The 22,669-nt window shown below is 46.8% G+C and overlaps 1 protein-coding gene across 1 annotated transcript in view; it reads left to right on the plus strand.

The window, feature by feature from the left end:
• Positions 1-5,228: 5,228 nt before the first annotated feature.
• The window catches only part of nfasca (neurofascin homolog (chicken) a), a 39,146-nt gene continuing 21,705 nt past the window's right edge, over positions 5,229-22,669 (plus strand). The window contains exons 1-16 of the mRNA XM_076267336.1: positions 5,229-5,287; positions 9,035-9,052; positions 9,933-10,038; positions 11,568-11,764; positions 12,088-12,210; positions 14,405-14,575; positions 18,289-18,400; positions 18,701-18,885; positions 19,331-19,462; positions 19,739-19,882; positions 19,988-20,099; positions 20,332-20,498; positions 20,877-21,024; positions 21,244-21,368; positions 22,128-22,229; positions 22,422-22,619. Of these exons, the coding sequence (XP_076123451.1) occupies position 9,052; positions 9,933-10,038; positions 11,568-11,764; positions 12,088-12,210; positions 14,405-14,575; positions 18,289-18,400; positions 18,701-18,885; positions 19,331-19,462; positions 19,739-19,882; positions 19,988-20,099; positions 20,332-20,498; positions 20,877-21,024; positions 21,244-21,368; positions 22,128-22,229; positions 22,422-22,619 (2,023 nt within the window). The 5' untranslated portion in view covers positions 5,229-5,287; positions 9,035-9,051. The remainder of the gene's footprint in view (positions 5,288-9,034; positions 9,053-9,932; positions 10,039-11,567; positions 11,765-12,087; positions 12,211-14,404; positions 14,576-18,288; positions 18,401-18,700; positions 18,886-19,330; positions 19,463-19,738; positions 19,883-19,987; positions 20,100-20,331; positions 20,499-20,876; positions 21,025-21,243; positions 21,369-22,127; positions 22,230-22,421; positions 22,620-22,669) is intronic.

The following is a 22,669-nucleotide window of genomic DNA, read 5'->3' on the forward strand; positions in this document are numbered from 1 at the left end:
AGTGGCAGGCTAGCACATACCGTTGACTTGCGCTAGCCTAGCACCTGCGAACTCTGCAATTAGAAGGACTGAATGAAACGTGTTGAAAACGGTCTCCACTGATAAATATCACACTTGCTTACTTGGAAATGAGGTCCTATGTCCAAAATCCTGAACCACCCCTTTAATTAGGGGTGGGCCATACATGGGAATGCATTTATTTTCTTCATTGTTCTCTCTGATTCATTGGGCACTGCGGTTAATAGCCTACACAAAGGTGGTCAATACGCGGTTTTATTAAGTTTCTACTCTGCATAAAACACTGTCATGCAGCGTATACACAATATGGCTAATGCACAGGAAATGGCTGTAGTCCTCAAGGAACTCAGAACTCAGATGGTGTTCCATATTCTGGTTCCTGAGGTATCATGGACAAGCCTAAATGAGACCCAAGCCTTTTCAGAATGAAACCAATTTGCACACTTGAAAAGTCGTAGGTAATTTGTCATAATGCATTATGGCCTCTTTAATGCTAATATTTCAGGTCACGACTGGTGATTAACGTCCCTATAATAATCATAATTATTCATTCACAATTGTGCCGTAATAAATGGGTGCATAGTTGCCCGTCTGATGTAGTGCTGGAGCTGAAGTCTGATGACCTGCTGCAGCTGGTGGAGAGTCTGTCTATGTGACAGCTGCATGCGGCACAGCGTCCTCGGATGGCCTCCTGGTTGATCCTGGGCCTGCGTGTGGCTGGGTGTCTGCTGCTCTCCAGCTCCCTCAAGGCGGCCTCCCTGAGGTGGGGTGACTGGTCCGGTGACTGGGTGGGGGGGTCATGCAATGCACCTCTGTCAGTAGCGCTTAGGCTAACACTGCCCGTGGCCAGCTTGCAGTGCATGTGTATGCATCAGTGGGTTTGAGGACATTTGTGTGTGTGTGTGTGTGTGTGTGTGTGTGTGTGTGTGTGTGTGTGTATGTGTGTCTGTGTGTGTGTGTGTGTGTGTGTGTGTGTGTGTGTGTGTGTGTGTGTGTACATGTGAGTGTGCAGTAAAGAGTGTGATTTGTTTTTACTTCAGTTTAATTCAGTGTAATTCATTTGTATAGCAATTGACATTGTTTCAAGGTGCTTTACAGAGTCTGAGACTTTAACCCCTTAGAGCATGGCTCGGCAACAGGCGGCCCGCAGGCCAAAGCTGGCACCTCAATATTATTTGGCCCGCCAGATTATTCTTGTAGTATGATGCTTAAACAAATATGAGAAAGAACACCAGAACGCACTATGACCCTGTCCTTTTATCCCTGGTCCTCTGCCATTGCAAACCTCTCAAACAGCGACAGCGTCATTGCAGATCAGACATACAGGCTTTGCATCTGTGAAACCGGGTAAGATGAATGCAAACTTGTCTTTCCATTCCTTTTTATAGGCTCTACTTTCGCAGTAAAACTTCCTTCTTTAGACTTTTTGACCAAGACATTTTCTCCCAGCTATCTTATACCTGCACGCTAATATTTATTGCAGGCAAACAATAAAGATTGTAACATTGTCATGTCAGGAGGTGGGTCGGTAAGATAGACTATCCAAAGTAGTAGCCTAATTTAAATACTGTAAGCCAGGCCCCGTGTTAAAAAGTCTATCATTGCCAAAAGTATTGTGGCCTAGGCTACACATTTACTATTCACAATATTGAAAGGGGAGATAAAACAGAGTTAATCAAGAAATCAATGGGGCCATCTATGGTTAATACGTTTTTTTTTCATGAGTTATTTTTTTATCCATTCTCCATGTAGATGCATGTTGACTGACAGGTAATCCACCGCAGCAGGGTTTAAATATTAGCCTATCGTCCTATCCTATTTGGGTAACCGAAGGGTTGCCGGTTCGATCCACGACCAGTAGGAAAAATGTGGGCAGGGGAAGTGGTTGAGCACTGCTCTCCCATGCCCACATCCACGGCTGAAGTGCCCTTGAGCAAGGCACCTAACCTCTCACCCCGAATGCCGCTCTAGCAGGCAGCTCACTGGGTCGGGATAAGTGTGTGCTTCCCCTCACTGTGTGTTCACTGTGTGCTGAGTGTGTTTCACTAATTCCCGGATTGGGATAAATGCACAGACCAAATTTCCCTCACGGGATCAAAAGAGTATATATACTTATACTTATACTTGTATTTCCTCTGCCCCGCCTTCTATTGGCTAAGAAAAAAACTGGCCCGCGCCCAAGTTACTTGCCGACCCCTGCCTTAGAGTAAGCACAGTAACAGTGTCAAGGAAAAAATCTATGTTAAGGTTTTTAGTGCATGCGTGTCTGTATGCACAATCTATGTGTTTGTTCATGTTTGTTTGTTTGTGTGTGTGTGTGTGTGTGTGTGTGTGCATGTGTGTGTGTGTGTGTGTGTGTGTGTGTGTACGTGTATGTTTGTGTGAATGAATGTGTGTGTGTGTGTGTGTGTGTGTGTGTGTGTGTGTGTGTGTGTGTGTGTATGTGTGTGTGTGTGTGTGTGCATGTGTGTGTGTTTTTTACTCTCCCGTGTTACTCACGGTGGCTTGCTCTGCGTGCTCGGGGCGACTCTGTGCTGGTGAGCTCTGCGCCAGGCTCGTTCATCAAAGGCTCCTAGAAGTCACAGTGACCTCAATCTCCCGAGTTTACTCCAGTTCCGCCCGCCCACTGGGAATATATGAATGAATGGACAGATATAAACGTGGTCGACCGCTCGGGTGGACGAGTCTGGCTTTGTTCCACACCCAATAGCCTCATGTGCACGCAGCCTCGTCAGTCTTGGATCCCTTTGTCAGTGTTTGTGGTGTACACCTGTCAGGAGTGTGTGTGGAGTGTGTGTGAGGGGTGTGTGTGTGGAGTGTGTGTGTGGAGTGTGTGTGAGGGGTGTGTGTGTGAGGTGTGTGTGTGAGGAGTGTGTGTGGAGTGTGTGGCTAGTTTTATGGCCCTGGCCCTCTGTCCCTGTGGAGGAGGCAGAGCCAGGAAGAGGCATGTTCCACTCCCCCCTGGGGCAGATTAGCTTTTTTGTAAAATGGTGTTGGATTGCATGTAAGTGTGTGTATGTTTGTACAGTATGTATGTGTATACTTGTGTCAGTGGGAGAATGAAAAGTTGTATGTGTGTGGAATGTGTATGTATGTGTGTGCGTGTGTGTGTGTGTTTGTGTGTGCGTGCGTGTGTGTGTGCGTGGCTGTGTGCATGCGTGCGTGCGCACGTGTGTGTGCCTGTGTGTGTAAATGCATATCTAAAATAAAAGGAAACCCTTTTGAGGGTTGAGAGTTTCTGGCTAGCTGGCTCAAGTCAGACTCTACACAAAAGCTTCAGTGTTTCCCCATCCAACCCATCTCCCTGGACACTGGACACTAGGAAGCCCTAGCGCCTCCGTTGGTCCCTCATAAATCAGTGCTCCCCCCTGGTGCAAAAGAGCAGGAGGGTCTCCTTCCACTGCACCCCCCTCTCCCCTCCTCTCCTCCCACCCCTCCCAACAGCAGCCCTTGCCACCAGAGCAGCAGTAGTAGATTAAAGAGCCGTGGGACAGGGTCTTCATTATGGAGCCCCCGCACATCCTCCCTCACATCAGTTAGGCCCAGCTGGAGTTTGTCAGGGCTTTCAAGAGCTTCTCCGCCCACCCCCCCCCACCCCCCCCCCCCCGCACTCCGCCTCAATTGGATTAATTAGCATGTTATCTCCAACGCAGAGGCCTCATCCAACCCTCATCGCACACCAGGCCAGAATGCTAACCTAAAACAGCTACAAAATAGCTAGAAGGTAATAGTGCAGAACGGTTATTTGCGGTGGATGTAATGGGTGCTAATTAGCCAAGCTAGGGGCCACTGTGGTTAGTCCCATGGGCTGGTTGGTGTGACAGTGTGTGATGGCAGAGAGAGCTGTGGGTGGCTGGAGGGGTGCGTTCTTCTTGACATGCGGATTGGAAGTAAGATGGCAGCGTTGCTGGTGCAGGGGATGGGCCCGCCTAACCGTATGTCACTCCTGCAGACAACGGGTGTGCTTCAGAGTGTAACGTTACAGGCGGATTTGTGGAGGTTATACCTACCCTCACACACACACACACACACACACACACACACACACTCACAAATATACAGATGCTATCTTGCACACAAGCACACAAGCACACAAACACACACACACACACACACATACACACACACACACACACACACACACACACACACACACACACACACACACACACACAATGTATGTGTTGCATGGGTGCATGCATTGGCATATAAACATTGAGAAATTGAATGGGGGTGGGAGGAAAGGAAGCACTTGACTGCTTCAGAGGCTGTGAGTCCTGTGAGGGTCTGATGCAGGGTGGTGCAGGGCAGTGGCTGCTGGTTTAGGGGGCAGGTGCAGGTGTCAGAGCCTCGCCCTCTCCCCTGGTCCACTGCATGGTGCCCACTGTCCTGCTCCTCTCTAACCCACGACCAGCCATCTTACTGGGGGGACCTCTGCAGCCCACTGGCCACAGCTCACCGCCTCTGGGGACCGCCAGTGTCAGCTGCACATGTAGGTCATCTAGAAACCTCCACATTAATGCACATACACACACACACACACACACACACACACACACACACACACACACACAGACGCACACACACACACACAGTCCATGGTACACACACAGGCACATACATGTTTAATCATGCTACAAATTCACCCACATACGCACATGCCCAGACCCTTTCACCAACATGACATGCAGTCACACACACATGGATACACACAAACACACACGGGCAAAGAGGCACATGGACAAACATACACACACACACACACACACACACACACACACACACACACACACACACACACACACACACACACACACACACACACACACAACACACACACACACACACACACATACCTGGCCATACAGCCACCTCATGTTCATGGTTGTCGTTGTGACTAAAGCCAATGTGCAATGACTAAAAAACACTGTGTCCTTTTGTGGAGCACATCGACTAGAAACTGCACATGTAGTTTTCCATTGCACCTGGTTGTTACATTAGATCAGCAGTATTTCCTCAATGTTCCTTTCTGTCAAAGGCATCCTGCTGGACTGTAATCCTAACAGTCTGGTCCTTCTTTTTCCTCTCCTCTGATAGTTCAGAGAGGCCAAAGGTTTGCTGCTGAGCCAATCCGAGACAACGCCAAGACTGGCGGGATCCAATCCGAAGAGAGCGATGTTGAAGCAAGGCGAGGGGGTGGGTCTGGCAACATGGCCACTCCTCTTGCTCTTCCTGAGGACCGTATCATCCATCGAAGTTCCGCTTGATCGTAAGTCCACCACTGACACACTTCGAAGTGGGTCCATAGGCATGGATGCTATTTATGGAGGCAGACATGTTTTATGTATGAACAGTGAAAACATGAGAGCTCGCCATTAGTGAAGGGGAGGCCTCCATATGGCAGAGAGAGAGAGAGAGAGAGAGAGAGAGAAAGAGAGAGAGAGGGAATTATCAGCATCTGTTGGGATTGCATTTCCCTGGTGATGCTGTTGATGTTTAGTCTGTCACATGGCTGGCCACATGGTTACATCATGGAGCTGAATTCCTTTGTGCGTGAAGCTCAACATGAGGAGTTTGACAACGCCACATGTGCAGTCCAATGGAGGAGGGGTCGGCATACCATTTTTAATAGGCACACATGCTCATAAGCACATCCACAGTCTCTCTCATTGTCTCGTTTGTTTTTTTCTTTCTTTCTTTAGTGACAGACAGAAACACACAAGCACACAAACACACACACACACACACACACACACACACACACATGGCCTTTACCCTGAATATATGTAGGCATACATGCTATTAAGGATATCCATAGTCTCTTTTTTTCTGTTTTCTTTCTCTCTGTCTCGTAACACAGACACGAACACACAATCACACAAACACACACCCACACACCCTTTGCCCTGAGTATGTAGAAAAGTGTTTGAAAATAGCTTGATTGACAGCTGAATAAATAAAAGATGCTGTGCAGTGCCTATTCACTTGTCATTGTTTCCACTCCATGCAGTGTATAGTGTGTAGTGGAGATGAGATTGATTGTTCCATTGATTCCCAGTAAAGATGAGGAGACAGCAGACCAGTATCCTGTGTAACATTAACATGGTTGCAAGACATTGTTATACTGTAGCAAAGATCCGCTTTAACCCTCTCTGGTTGTAGCCTGGCCTGCATAAAACATGGAGAGTGTATACCTGCACTCACACTTTCACTGTCCCATTCATGTATAAACACTGAGCTCACCAAAGTTGACCTTAAACTCAGATGTGAAATATTATTTAAATAAAATCACAGATATTATCCAATATAAATATAGATAGATAATAAGATATAAATATAAGGGTAGCCAATCCATATCTCCTCTCTCGCTCATTCTCCCTCTCGCTCATTCTCCCTCTCCTCTCTCGCTCGTTCTCGCTCGTTCTCTCTCTCCTCTCTCGCTCATTCTCTCTCTCCTCTCTCGCTCGCTCTCTCTCTCCTCTCTCGCTCATTCTCCCTCTCCTCTCTCGCTCATTCTCTCTCTCCTCTCTCGCTCATTCTCTCTCTCCTCTCTCGCTCGTTCTCTCTCTCCTCTCTCGCTCATTCTCTCTCTCCTCTCTCGCTCGTTCTCTCTCTCCTCTCTCGCTCATTCTCTCTCCTGTCTCACTCATTCTCTCTCCCCTCTCTTGTTGTCTCCTCCATGCCCCGTGTCTGTATCTGTTTATTCTCCTGTCCCAGCAGACACACAGAGGCTCATTGGTCTGTTTGTCAGAGAGCAGGGGTCTCAGGCAGGGCCAACGCAGACACTGTAAAAAGCCCCAGAGCAGCTGGGCTGCTGGCTTTCATTTAAGTCCATAAAAAAGCAGATCCACTCTGACCACTGGCAGCCATTAATGTGATTGTCTCGAGCTCGGTCCACCGCTCCCTGTTATTGTATTTGTCTTTCTATATCTCCTCCACCCTTCTCTCTCTCTCTCTCTGTCTTTCTCTCTCTCTCTCTCTCTCTCTCTCTCTCTCTCTCTCTCTCTCTCTTCATTGCGTCCAGTGTCTCTTTTATGGCCGGTGGCTTCCTGTCCCAGGGCTCATAAATGTGTATTGATCATTTTGCCGTTTTCTCCTCTCACTTCTAAGAGACATGATAGCCCATATGACCCCTGACCCCTTGACCTTGCGACCTTTGGCACACACAGCGGGGGGGGGGGGGGTGCTTTTGTCTAATTGGGGTTGTTGGCGTCAGAAAGGGGCTTCTCTCCTCTCTGCTCGACCAGAGCTGATAATGAGGGCTGTCATCACCTCCATACTCCCATCCTCCACCCCCTCTTGGTGTTGTTGCGCGCGCACACACACACACACCCATACATGCACACACACTCACAAACTAAAAAGTCCAGGTTGTGCACATCTATTTACTCACAGTATAATCAGACTCAAAAGGCAACATCATGCACATTTACGCACACGCACACTCACACACACACACACACACACACACACACACACACACACACACACACTTGATAAAAGCAGACTATACATGCACACATGTGTAAAATGATATACTATATGCTCAAACAAAGCACTACATATGCACACGCATCCTTGCACACTCATATACAGACAAGGCTTCATGCTGCGTGAACACACACAAACACAGTTGCATCCACCCCCACATGAACTCCCCTCCATACACACACACACACAGACACATCACACGTATAAATCCTCTCAGGCATGTGAGTCACACACACAAATGTAGGCACAAAGGTAGAGAGACGTATACCGTACACACACACACACACACACACACACACACACACACACACACACACACACACACACACACACACACACACACACGCACACACACGACCCCCTGTGATATGACCTTGCTGATTTACTATGATGAATGTCAGGCAGAGCCGGACCTGTCTCATAATCAGGACCTAGGGGTCACAGAGCAGACGTACCCCTCCCCCAAACACACACACAAACACAGACACACACACACACACACACACACACACACACACACACACACATACACACACACACACACACACATGCCTGATGTTCTAGTATCTCAATCTAAAAAAGCATACTTTCATTAGCAAGTCAAAATAGCAGTTTATCCAGTTAGAGATAGCACAGCCAACCTACAGTGCCACGGCATGGTGCTTTCTATCCACTCCACTTGAAGGACTTCTTTCAGTAATATTTTGTCAAACAGAGTTGGAGTAGTGGAAATAAAAGAGCTCTCTGTCTCACCATTGAATAAGAGACAGTCAGACTGAAGGCGCACGGCTGGCCTGTGATTGCTGTGATTGTAAGATTATGACTGCAGCTGATTTTACTGTAAGTGTGTTTAAGTGCCATTATGTAACTCAGCCCTCTCTCAGTGAAATCTGTCATTGTGTTCTGCCTGTGATACAGAGTTGTATTTCCTGTTTGTTCCAGTTTACGCTACTGATTTTACAGGGATTTTACAGGGATTTTTTTTCACAAACATACATTTATTACTCTAACATAGAATATATAGAATAACATATATTACAGTATTTACTTTGACATATCATATATATATATATATATATATATATATATATATATATATATATATATATATATATATATATATATATATTGTTACTCTGACATTTAAAGATATGTTTGTTTGTCTGCCAAGTACCACCTTTAGCCATCTTTTTTTGACAAGCTCACTAACTGTCCTGCTTTTGTCTCTTTTTGTCCATTGTCTCCTTCCCTGTTTACAAAACCATGCCGCCACTCTATGTTAACCTATACAGGTAAGTTTATTTCCTCTTTATCCATTAACAATGTTACTAGTGGTGTTAGATTAGATGCAATATTAATAGCATTAACCACCCCAATGTTTAACTAATGCACTCATGTCCGGTTGTTTAGTAACAGCAGTGTGTAGTGTGTGGGTGTGTGTAGCAGCTGCAGTAACTCACAGTGTCATATTAAACCCTCCCTCCCCGCTCTCTGCTTCTCTGCACCTGCTGCTGGGAACTAACAGCAAAGATCCAGCAAGACAGTAAGTATATACTCCATCCACCTCTTTGCGTGTGTGTGCGTGTGTGTGTGTGTGTGTGTGTGTGTGTGTGTGTGTGTGTGTGTGTGTGTTGTTTTCACTACTGCACTGCCATATCTAGAAAATGTTGTCATCACAAGAAAATGTCACCATGATGACAGTCATACTCTCTAATGCATACACAGTGCCCCTGTGAATACAGATCAGAGTAGACACTAGACAGTCTCTGGAACTTCAGAAAGACAGTCTCTTTTAATGAGGAGATTCAGCTGGCAGTAAGGTAGAAGCTGAACAACATGGTAAAGCTCAGTCTCCACTCTCTCCCAGTATACCCAACTCTGTACTGCCCAGTGCAGTCCAGTGATGAAGGAAAAGGAAGCACTATGGTCTAGAGACTCTTAGCAAGGCCTCTCATTTGCTGTGACAATCAAACTCTTCCAGCCAATTTATTTTTGCCTGCATTCTGGTTGTTTCATCATTCTACAGCAGTAAGATTCTATTTTTTTGTGTTATATATATGTGTCACATATTTCAGTGAACAACTCAACCATGTTGCTCCCATATCCCAATGTAGGGCAGGGAAAGAAAATGAGAGACAAGGAGAGAGAAAGGGCATTTGTGATACAGCGTGAAGACTCATACATCATGCAAACGATGGGTGTCATTACACAAATACTACTCAGTTATTATGGAATCCATCATTAGGTTCAGCAATCATACGCTTCTGTGTAGCTGAGATCCCGAAGGACAAATGGAGTTCTTGCTAAGTGCCCTTTTCTCTCTTTCTCTCCCTATCACACTCATCCTCTCTATCTCTCCATGTCACTCGCTCTCTCTCTCTCGCTCTGGCTCCATCTCTTCCCTTCTCTCTTTCTCTACACAGTGAAGCAACCTCCTACCATTGTGAAACAGTCTCCAAAGGACTACATTGTAGACCCTCGAGATAACATCATCATTGAATGTGAGGCCAAGGGGAACCCGCCACCAACGTGAGTGCTGACCAACAGACCATCCCTTCTTTTAACATCTCCCTCTCTCCCTCCCTCCCTCTTTTGCTTTCTTTCCCTCTTTTTGTCTCTTTCTCACCCTGTTCCCTCTGACCAAGTCCTCTGGGGGGTGTCTGCCTTTTTTCTCCTTCTGTCTCTGTCTCTGTCTCTATCTCTGTCCGTCTCCTACTGTCTCTCTTGGCGTCTCTTTCTCTCTCACTTTTCTCCTCTCTGTCATTACCTGCTTTCCTGGCATCTCTGTCTCTTTCTCTTTCTCTCTCTGTCTCTTTATGTATCTGTCTCTCTATCTCTCTCTCTTCCATCCTTCACTGCAGCATCTCTCCTACTCTCTCACCCCCCTCTTTCTCTCCAGCTCCCTTTGTCTGCCTTGATCTCTCCTTCCCTCCATCACTCAGCGCTGGTCTTTGTCATCCTGTCTTTCTCTTTCTCCTCCTCCTCCTCCTCTCCACCATCTCCCCCTCTCTACCTCGTCTTAATTGAGGATGACAGCCATTAGTGAGAACACGGAGCTGCCTGGCCCAGCGCATCCGCACTAGGGGAACAAACATTAGCACCCCCGCTGCCCCAAACTGCCTTTCTCATGCCATCAGATAGCACAGGCACAGGCAACCAGATACCTCTCTCTCCTCCCTCTCTCTCTCTCTCTCTCTCTCTCTCTCTCTCTCTCTCTCTCTCTCTCTCTCTCTCTCTCTCTCTCTCCATTTCTTCTCTCTCTTTCTCGTGGTCTCCCCCCTCGGCTTACGTAAGCCATATGAATCCGGGACCAGCTGGGGACAGTGGTTCCATTCACGACGGGTCGCGTTTGTGACTGCTTGGCGGGCCATATTGGAGGGGTTGTTTACACAACGGCACCGCCATGGTGGCTCTCCCAGGAAGGGCACTGTGCTGGAATAATGTGCCCAGATGACTATTCATGCCCAATGGATCACTTCATTCATGGCCTTCCAAAAATGACTCAGTCTATTCGCTGTTGTTGTTTTTGCTAGATTACTGTTTGGAGTGTTGTGTTTGGAATTCACCTGTCACTATGACTTAGGGCAGCCGTGGCCTACTGGTTAGCGCTTCGGACTTGTAACCGGAGGGTTGCCGGTTCGAACCCCGACCTGTAGGCCACGGCTGAAGTGCCCTTGAGCAAGGCACCTAACCCCTCACTGCTCCCCGAGCGCCGCTGTTGTTGCAGGCAGCTCCCTGCGCCGGGATTAGTGTGTGCTTCACCTCACTGTGTGTACACTGTGTGCTGTGTGTGTTTCACTAATTCACGGATTGGGATAAATGCAGAGACCAAATTTCCCTCACAGGATCAAAAGAGTATATATACTACTATACTATATATGACTTTGGGGAGTGTTTGGTTATGATGTGTGAACTTAAGAACAGGTGTACTTTTTGACTGCTTGAAAGCAAACTAGAGTCTGGAGGGTGAAGTGTGGTGAAGAACTTTTTTCTTGCAAGTGTTGCTCTGCTCACACCCGCCCCTCTCTGTGTGTTTTTGTGTGGGCACCTCCGAACAGGTTCATGTGGCAGCGGAATTTACGGTTCTTCAACGTGGGCAAAGTGCAGCACGTGACGCAGCGGAAGCCTTCGGGAACCCTGGAGATCTCCTTCCGCAACGGTGGCCGGCCTGAGGACTACGAGGGCGAGTACCAGTGCTTCGCCTCCAATGATTTTGGCACAGCGATGTCCAATAAGATCCTGCTGCGAGTCTCCAGTGAGTGCAAAGACACACACACCTACATGTGTGTGTGTGTGTGTGTGTGTGTGTGTGTGTGTGTGTGTGTGTGTGTGTGTGTGTGTGTGCGTGTGTGTGTGTTTGTGTGTGTGTTTGTGTATATGTGTGTGTGTGTGTGTTTGTGTGTGTGTGTGTGTGTGTGTGTGTGTGTGTGTGTGTGTGCGTGTGTGTGTGTGTGTGTATGTGTGTGTGTGTGTGTGTGTGTGTGTGTGTGTGTGTGTGTGTGTGTGTGTGTGTGTGAGATTCATTATGATCACTACTGCATAAGCTGTGTCTGAGCGTACCCGTTGTGCTCACCGCAGAGTCTCCACTGTGGCCGAAAGAGGTCCTGGAGCCCATTGTGGTGACGGAGGGTAGCTCGCTGGTGCTGCCCTGCAACCCGCCGCCTGGCCTGCCCCCGCCCAACACCTTTTGGATGAACAGCGGTCAGTAACTCTCTCTTTTCTCTTTCTCTCACTCTTCCTTTCATGTGTCATTCTCTCTGTTCTTTTTTCTCAATAAATATTACTTTATCACTGTTCTCACTGTCTTTTATGTCTGTCACAACTACTGTTGTTTTGTCTTTGTTTGTTTATTTACTGTTTCTGTGTCTGTCTCTGAGGGCCGGTTGTACAAAGAAAGCGCTAATACCGAGTTTTTCTTTGAGCAGAAATCGAACGATGTGCTTTGCCGTATTGCCTGGAATTGACTAAGCTGTCACTTCATTATGTAAACAGCACTCATCACTGCCAATCCCCGCCCCCTCTACAACGCAAATTGCATGCCCGCAGCTGAACCACAAGCGCAGTTGAATGGAGTTAACCGATTGCGGCATTAAAACGAATCAAAGTTTAGCCATCATACATGATAATAAGATGGCAACGAGCAGCGCCATAAAGAGTAGGCCTAGTAGTTCTACTAATCCACTTTAAAAATACTTGAACTATTTACCTCACGTAGACTAGGGCTATGACCCCTGTCTAGCAGATTAGGAAATGGATGTCATGAAAGTGAAAATACTATATTAGAAAGGCAAACAAAAGTTAAGATTTATTTTGACATAGTACAATGAAGAAAAGCGATGCTCTGAATACTGATTCAGCTGTCTCCGAAAGTTTCTCTAATTGACACATTTAACTGCAATTTGGATTACACCTGCTTTTATCAGGTGGAAGTGTTTCTTCATACATATGGAAGAATACTTAATCAATCACTATTGGTACTTCTCCTCCCCTGTGTTTGCACGTTACTTCTACTTCCTCCCATAAATGCATAGGCATCAGTAAGAAAAGTGCAGATAGCCATCCACGTGTGATCAGTTTTGTACATACGATGCCATGTTTTAAGGTGCAAAACAGGCGGTAATTTGGCGGTAATTCTTAGTACATCTAGGCCTGAGGTTTTTTTTCTCTCTCTCTCTCTCTCTCTCTCTCTCTCTCTCTCTCTCTCTCTCCGTCCCTTACCCTATCCTTCTCTTCTTGGTACAGTATTGCTGTGTTAGACTGTGGTGCCACCGCTCCTCGTGTCCTCCTGCTCTGCAGTGTCCATTACTGCTGAGCAAGAGTATGTGGTTGTGTACCTCTGTGTGTGAGTGTGTGTGTGTGTGTGTGTGTGTGTGTGTGTGTGTGTGTGTGTGTGTGTGTATTTTTATGTGTGTGTCATGCCGCCCTGCGTGGCCTCTTAAAAAAGCTGAGAGGGCAGGAACAGAGCGAGTCCAGGTCCTGGGAGACGAGAGAGAGACGCCCTCCCTCTGCTGCAGCCTCAGGACACTCAGCCCACACCCTGCCCGGCCCTCCACACACAGCACACAGCAGAGCAGAGCTCCACTGAAGCCAGCCGGCCCTCTTATCTCTCTAAAGGGGCTGCGTCATCCACCCCATCACCCGTCACCGGTAGTGCAGTGGCTAAGGAACTGGGGCAGAAAGCAGTAGCCAGAAAGTCCTGGGTTTGATTCCCAGTTACATCTGTTGTGTCCTTGAGCAAGGCGCTTAACCCCAAGTTGATCTAGGGGACTGTCCATGTCGTTGGTTTATGTAAATAGATACATAAATAAATGAATAAATTGTCATTTATTTGTAGTTGTAGTTATTGAAGTAGATATGTTTTATATCAGCTCTCTGAAAGGACTTGTTCATACTCCAACCTTACTCACTCAAAGTGATTCTTTTATGCCCTTTCTTATCATAGTAGTTCCTTACATTAGGGCTCCTACTGCATAGTCACAACACATTAGGAAAGTTGGTCTTTTTTCTGTACTGTGGAAGTGAGTGATGACCAGCACTTTCTGGTCACTGGCGTTCTGTTGTGTAACACATTTTGTGCTGCCCCGCCGAGCAGAGCTCTGCTAACAGTTGAGTAGCTGCTGCCGTGGCTCTTTAGCCTACCCTCTGGGCGGGTGTGTTTGGTGGGGGTGGGGGTAAGGGACAACCCTCTGGGCATGTGAGTGGGGGTTCGGTAGGCTATCTTCTGGGCAGGTAAGTGAGTATGTATGTGTGTGTGTGTGTATGTGTGTGTGTGTGTGTGTGTGTGTGTGTGTGGGGTCCCCTCAGTGTACTGAAGTGGGCAGCCTTCTCTATCTCCATGTCTTCCTCACTCACCACCTGCTCTTTGTCCTCTGCCTTGCTGTTGCTGTCTTTGCAGGCATGATGCCTATCCGACAGGATGCTCGTGTGTCCATGGGGCTCAACGGGGACCTGTACTTTTCCAGCGTCCTGTCCAAGGACACCAGCACCGACTACAGCTGTAACGCCCGCTTCCTCTTCACCCACACCATCCAGCAGAAGAACCCCTACTCCCTCAAAGTGCACACCAGTGAGTATCCTAAGTGCTGCTAGGGGATGATTTAGAAGCAGCCTCCACCGCAATTGTTTTGGCTGTCTCTGTCTACCAAATTAAGCTGTGAGTTAGAAAAGAGAGTGTCTCTCTCTCTCTCTCTCTCTCTCTCTCTCTCTCTCTCTCTCTCTCTCTCTCTCTCTGTGTGTGTGTGTGTGTGTGTGTTTGTAATGGTGTATGATGTACTGCTGATGTGTGTTCCAGTGTGTATGTATCTGAGGTGTGCTGCCATCTAGTGGTAAGAAGAAGACATACACCATAGGTCTGGTTGAGAACCCATCTCCTGTCTTCTTCCGCATCCCCACTAGTGTATCGTGTAGAGTGTTATAAGGGGTATAGACAAATGGATATATACTTTTTATTGCAATCTAGGTCTCTGAACTTTACACCCAATGCTCTTTCGTATAGATATAGATTTATTCAAATGGATACTTTAAAAACATCAATAATTAATATGGTTAAAAGTTGGAGTGGTGATGGTTTTGACCCGGAGCCAATATTAACATAAATTTTGTATTGTTTGGGACATGCACACTCAGGAATAATGTATCACATTGATCTGCTCCTCCTGAAAAGAGGGGGGCACTGAGACCCGGGAGAGCCATCTGTCAGGTGGACATGCAGGCGGGTTCACACAGGGCTCAGGAGGCATCCTCACTTATGCCCCTGTGTTGATGGGACTCTTCTTTTATTGCAGTCATACGTTTATTAGTTACAACTCTTTGTTTACTTCTTCATTCAATGCATTATTATATTAATGTGTTTAAAGAGCATACTCAGTCAATGCATTATATTTCATTTATAAAATTTCAAAAAATTAAACAAAACAAAAATCAAAAATGTATTGTGTTAATTTAATGTGTTATTTAACATTGATCATTTACAGTAAGCAGAGCCCATTTTGTACACACATAAGCTGTCTTTAGTGTTTCTGCTCCTAGGGTTCTTGTGAATGATCCACTGTGATTCTTAGTCCATCACTACTCTGTTTACAGAGCAACCTGACAATAATTCCTCCTCTTTCAACTTGACTGACCTGTATGACGGTGAGCCCAGTCTCTCATTGTTCGCCACGTCTCTTATGGCAACTTGCTGCCGGGAGACCAACCTAACAACTCCTAATGCTCAACAGTACCTTGCTAACCAATTAAGCCTACTCACATTTCTAGTCTGGTTTCACCAACCCATTCACTTTGGGAAAGGAGGTAATGTTACATTAGGGAATGTAGACTTAAAAATCACTACTCTAGCCTAACCAATTATATTAAATAGGGATTCCCACTGTTACTTCCTAGCTCAGCAAAAAGACATGTACTTGTTGCACTCCGTGCGTGGCTACCCTCTGATGCGAGCGTGCGTGCGTGCGTGCGTGTGTGAGCGAGTGTGAGTGTTAAAAGATGTTTCTGCCAGTGCTCATCCAAACCAATGCAGAACCGGTGACACTTGATGACAGTATCTGAGACATGGTGTTTGAGTGACGCCACAGAGCCGTCTATGCTGGGACACTAAAAGCCCACCGACAAGCTCAGTGATAAAGCCCAGACAGCTGGGATCCTCGCGGAGCTGATTACTCTGTCACACACACAGTAGGAGTCTCTCAAACTATGGAGTGTAGGAACAAGCACTCGGCAGGCAGACACTAACATACTCCATAGCGCCGGCACCATTGTTGTCACGGCGACGTGTCGCCATGTCTCTGACAGGCCTTGTCATTTAAAAAAAAAAAAATGCTTTCTCTTCTGTGTCTCCCCCTGATCCCTCTCACAAAGGCTATTGTCACTTTATCTTCAGGGCACTTGCAATATGAATGACCATTCGCAGATCCTATAGCTCCAATAAAAATATGCATTACAATAGAGAACTAACGCTGTTCACATGGGAGTAGATTCATAGAGCTTCTGTAGGGAGTCCTGTCCACAGACCCATGTGCTGTGGGTCTAACTTGCCATCTGTCTGCACTGCTTGAGCAATTATGTGTTTGGAGTTTGTCTTGTCTGTCAGTTCAAGAAAAAAATGGATGTTGAGTATCTATTTATATATCTATCTATCTACTGTATCTATCTATCTATAATGTTCTCACTATCATTTCTGTCTTATGTGTTCTTATCTGTGTTGTTATAACAGCAGTTCTGTTTCCAGTGTTGATCTTCCCATTGTGATTTCCCCTTGGGTATGCAAAGTTCCGTAGCATTCTGACATCATGTGCTAGACTCATCCACCAATTCTCTGATGATCAAACTGCTCATATAAGTAGCAATTTCAGCATCCCCAAGACTCCCATTTTAGTTTCCCTCTACATCAGTTTGATTCAGTAGCAGGCAGTGCTGCTACAGCCTACAGGTTTGCAGACAGGCTCTCTTGGATACGCGGGGGAGGGCAGCAGGCGTCATTTGGAGAGTGAAGCAATTAATAACTGAGATATACAGCAGACTTGAGTTTGACCCAAAGGCAGTGGCTGGCAAGCCTCCAGAAACCACCACACATGCACAAAAGTCAAATGAGCCATGGCTGTAGAGACGTGGCCTTCTGTAACCCGTGGCCCTGGTGATGAAAAGGCCTCAGCACAAACACAGCTCAGCCAGATGTCTTACAACTTTTAATTTACCAGCCAGAACCTCTACAGAAGCAACATAGTGGAAGTAGTGTAATTACACATGTCTCTCTGGAGCTGATTTTAAATTGTGACACATTTTAATAGCTAGTGTTTGGTAATTATCAACCAGGGTGTTTTGGAAGGGTTATGCTTATGCATGGTCAAACTCTATATTCTGACCAGAATTTACATTTACGCATAGAGTGCTTCTCCCCCAGCATTTTACCATATGACTCGTAAGTGATAGTGACACAATTAATAACACTTAGCTCATCCAGTCTGAATATGCATGAGATATCATGCAAGGCAATGAAGTGTTCTGTTTCTTCAGTAGGAAACACATATGAAGAGACATTGTTATTTGCAATGAAACAACAGCTGCCCATTTTCAGTCAGACCCTGCCGACGTAGCTTTCGGCTTGGCCTGGGATGGTGCAGTCTGCAGTCAGGCCTGGATTGGAGGGCTAGCCCCATCTTCTCCCAGTCTAAAGGCCTCCCCACATGGGAAGGCCAGCACCATCTTCCCCCAGTCTAAAGGCCTCCCCACATGGGAGGGCCAGCACCATCTTCCCCCAGTCTAAAGGCCTCCCCACATGGGAGGGCCAGCACCATCTTCCCCCAGTCTAAAGGCCTCCCCACATGGGAAGGCCAGCACCATCCTCCCCCAGTCTAAAGGCCTCCGCGCACAGGCGCCAATCTTCCTCACATAGGCTCCAACATGAGTGTGGCGCACTCATCTTTCGACTTCCGATGACATTAGATTCCATTGTTTTCAATACAACCCTGCGCACTAGTGTCGAACTCTGCCGCCGCCGGCACCATATTGATTACGATTCAGTTCTATTTTTGTCTGCGTTGCTCAGTGAAATCTGTTGTTTATCAAATGCTCGTCAGTCATTTCACCCTGCCAGTCATTTCTGGTGACAGAAAAGAATCGGCGCACTCATGTCAGTGCCTACATGTGGGAGCCGGGAGCTCTAGCATGCTTGAGTGCAACTGCAGGCTGGAAGTCTCTGGTCAGGTTCAGGTTCAAGTGTTATTTAATGTTCAGTCACCTCCAGTACACCTCTTCCTCTTCCTCATCTTCATCCTCCTGCAGCCCGTCACCTGCCCGAAACATCGCCCAGCTTCCTGACGCCATCTGGGCTGATCAGCTCCAAGATGGTGCTCCGCGGGGAACAGCTGCTGCTGGAGTGTATCGCCGCCGGAGTGTGAGTGTAGAGAAGATGACACAGCACCCACACACAAACACACACACACACACACACACACACACACCCTATTCTAGAATGCTTGGACCTTTAATGATTGTTACCGATAATGACGATTGTCCAGACTACAGGAGGTACTTAGGATGGTAATGTGTTTTCAAGTGACAATGTTAACCTCAAAATGAATGTATGGACGTGATGCAGAACTGATGTGAAGGTTTATAAAGTCTAACAGTCATAAGTCTAAGGGTCTGCTCCGATGTGTGTGAAGTAACACCTCATATGCCCACCCATGTTCAGACCCACTCCCAGTATCAAGTGGTTCAAGAAGGGCGGCGACCTGCCCATGAGGAGGGTCAAGCTGGAGAGCTTCAACAAGACGCTGCGCATCATCAATGTGTCAGAGGAGGACTCAGGCGACTACATCTGCATGGCCAACAACATGCTCGCCAGCATCCAGCATACGATAGCCGTGCAGGTCAAAGGTCAGGCGCCCTTTACTGTTTTATGTGGAGGTGCACTTTACTGGTCCACTGTCCAACAGCTTGGCTATTGAGAACTCTACATTTATGGTAGTTTATCTTGCCATGTTATAAACACTTTATAAATGTATATCCGTCCCTATATGTAGTTCTTATATCTAAATATGTTACCTTAACCACATACTGTATTATTAAAGAGAGTGGGTTATAACAGGATATGGTACTTCAAAAAGGTCTTCCTTATCAGGTTGCCGATCCCAGGCTACCAATGGTGTCAGAACTAAAGATTCTAGAGTGCTCGGCTCTAAGATGTTTGTTAGAACCATTTACACTCTGATGCTACTTACAATAACTCATTTCAACCATTGGAACTTTCTGACACAATGCTCTTCCTTATGTGTCGATGGTATAATTGTCTCACTAACTGTGTCACACTTGTGCTCCCCAGCTGCTCCATACTGGCTGGACAAGCCACAGAACCTTGTCCTCGCTCCAGACGAGAATGGACGCATGACTTGCATCGCCCACGGCAACCCAAAGCCCACAATCCAATGGCTGGTGAACGGGGAGCCTATAGAGAGTAAGTCCAGTTTGTAGTCCACAGCACAGTAACTTCTAATCATGCCTCCAGTGAGATTCTGGTGCTCTAACGGCACCAAATGACCCTGGGAAGTCGTGGAAGTCTGTGGGGAGACTGGATGACTGTCTGTTTGCCCTAACACATAAAGGCAGTGAATAAGACATTGCCAAAATCCCCAAGGTTTTTTTCCTCTGCATGATTTTCTATTAACAAAATAAAAATGCAACATGTCGAAAGGGTGTCCAGGTGTATTGACGTCCTATCAAATACCTGCAGTGTCTCTGGCAAACCCGAGTCGAGAGGTGGAGGGCGACACCATCATATTCCGCCGGGTGTTGATGGGAGGCAGTGCCGTGTACCAGTGCAACGCCTCCAATGAGCATGGCTACCTGCTGGCCAACGCCTTCGTCAACATTCTGGGTGAGGGCAGACACGCGGCTGTGCAGAGTTTTTGCGCTGTCCAGCTGGAGTCTGAATTCTCTCGAGTTCTAACCGATCTACTTGTGTCTTGTCTATTGGTCACAGACATGGCGCCACGGATGCTCGGACCCAAGAACCAGCTGATCAAAGTCATCAAGAACCAATTAACCTTCCTGGACTGCCCTTACTTTGGCTCACCGATTCCCACCCTGCGCTGGTAAGTACACGCTAGGCACCTCAGTGCTCATGCAGACTTATGTATTCGAGTTCTCTCTGCGACACCTGGGTGGGAAACATGAAATAGATGAGAACTTTTGGCCATGTCGGCTATATGAACTGTGGTGAACTCACCAAACTTTGTCTTCTTGTGTGTACGTGTGTGTGTGTGTGTGTGTGTGTGTGTGTGTGTGTGTGTGTGTGTGTGTGTGTGTGTGTATGTATAAGTGTAGGTTCAAGAATGGTCTGGGCAGCGGGCTAGACGGCGGACACTACCGGGTCTACGTCAACGGCTCTCTGGAGATCAAGCGGGCGCTAGCGGAGGACCAGGGCACATATACCTGCGTGGCCAGCAGCATCCTGGGCAAGGCTGAGAACCAGGTCCGCCTGGAGGTCAAAGGTCAGGAGCATTTATTGGGTACAGAGTCCAGTTTTGTGCTTTGCACAGAGTAGGGGCGAGCACAGCCTGGAGCATTCTCTGCTTTGCCTGATACTGTATGTCAGCAGTGTACACTAGAGAAGGCAGCTGGCTTAAATGTCAGAACCTCAACTACAGCTTACTGTACATCGAGCTTCAAAATGTCACAACACAAAATCATTCAAAGCACTTGGCAAGCACAAGCCGAAGCAAAATATTAGTGTTTACACATATTAATATTGGCGTGAGTGTCAGGTAATGGAATGGTATTTATGCTTCAAGCCAGCCGTTTAAAGGGGCCGATGCATTTACCTCCAGCAAAATATTTCTGTCTCATGAAAGGTTTTTGAATTGTTCCAGAGCCCACCCGCATAGTGAGAGCCCCTGAACATGTGTCCTCTACTCGGGGAAGCTCGGTTCGCTTCAACTGCCGCATCAGCCACGACCCCACCCTTAACATTCATGTCAACTGGTTGAAGAATGACCAGCCATTCAGCTACGGATGGAGGTAACCTTTCCTCAAACCACACCTATCAAGACATAAATAAACCAATCATGTACACTTGATGTGATCTGACATGCTTTTGCTTATAATAGTTATTAAATTTCGAAAATTACAAAATGATATGCAAATGAGCTTAATGTCATATATATATATATATAAGTTTGAAATGAAGAAGCTGTCCTGCAGTGGTCAGTGATGTACTCTGTCTCTGTGTTTGTGCAGGATTACGAAGGATGAAGAGTCTCTGACCATAACCAACATCAACGAGGGAGACCAGGGCACCTACACCTGTCTGGTCAAGACTGAGATAGATGAGGACGTGGCCTCGGCACGCCTTACTGTTCTTGGTATACACACACACATAAACACACATGCACAAACACACCGTCACACACACACACACTCAAACACACTCACTCACACACACACACACACACACACACACACACACACACACACACACACACACACACACACACATACACAGACACCAACATACTCTATAGTTATCTATCTTGTTAGTAGAGCTGCATCTTTGTAGTATATTTAGGTAGAAAAACAGCTTTGCAACTCCCTTTCCAAATAACAAAAATAACACTGTTGCTAAGTAACCAAGTCTGTAAATAACAATAGATAAATATTAATAATAATATATGCACTGCATGTTGAAATCTCTAAACTGATTTTTACTGACTCTGTCCCTGGGCTAATGCTTTACTAACCATGTGACCTTATAACCTTTATCTCACAGAGGAGGAATCCTTGTCTCCCTCCAATCGTAGTCCCATGCAAGCAGGTAACACTTGCGTCTAAATTTGACCGCTCTCTCTCCCCTCTAACTGGACATATGAAGATGTGGCTGTACAAAGCCTTGAACTGCATATTCAAAGTCACAGACTATCTTCATATACCACCAATCAATATGTTGGTCTTATCAGTGGATAATTTATTTGTTATCAATGATGCCGGTGTATAGTTGTCTGTTAGTGGCATGAGAAGCTCTCTGATAATAGTGTACGGTCTGTGAATATGTTTGTCAATGTGTTTGTCAATATGTATCATGCAATGGTTGCTGAAGAGCTTACAAACCCCTTGTCTCCATGCAGACCGGCCAGAGTCTCCCAAAGATCTGGAGCTTTCGGACCTGCTCGCTCGCAGCGTCCGGCTCACATGGGTACCTGGAGATAGCAACAATAGCCCCATCACAGGTGGGACATCCAAGAAACGCAGACACACAGACATACATGTCGGCACTTCATACACTGATGCATATAATATCATACACTGACAGATATCATACCCCTCCCCCCCCCGTCTCTCACACACACACACAAACACGCACACACACACACACACATTCCTTATCATGTCATATGTGATATCTTGTTCTTGCTCTGTAGAGTTCCTGGTTCAGTTTGAGGAGAACCGCTGGGAGCCGGGCAAGTGGCAGAACCTGTCCAGTCACCCGGGCAACGTGAACTCGGTGCTGCTGGAGCTGTCCCCATTCGTCAACTACCAGTTTCGGGTGATCGCTATCAACAGCGTGGGCCAGAGCCAGCCCAGCAGGCCCTCCCTGCGCTACCAGACCAGCGGAGCACGTAAGCCAGAGAGAGAGAGAAAGAAAGAGAGAGAGGGATGTTTCTGATTC

The sequence above is a fragment of the Alosa pseudoharengus genome, unplaced genomic scaffold (genome assembly GCF_046254945.1).
Source record: "Alosa pseudoharengus isolate Yale_2024_CS ecotype anadromous, Long Island Sound unplaced genomic scaffold, YU_APseudo_1.1 YU_APseudo_1.1_scf_5, whole genome shotgun sequence".
NCBI lineage: Eukaryota > Metazoa > Chordata > Actinopteri > Clupeiformes > Clupeidae > Alosa > Alosa pseudoharengus.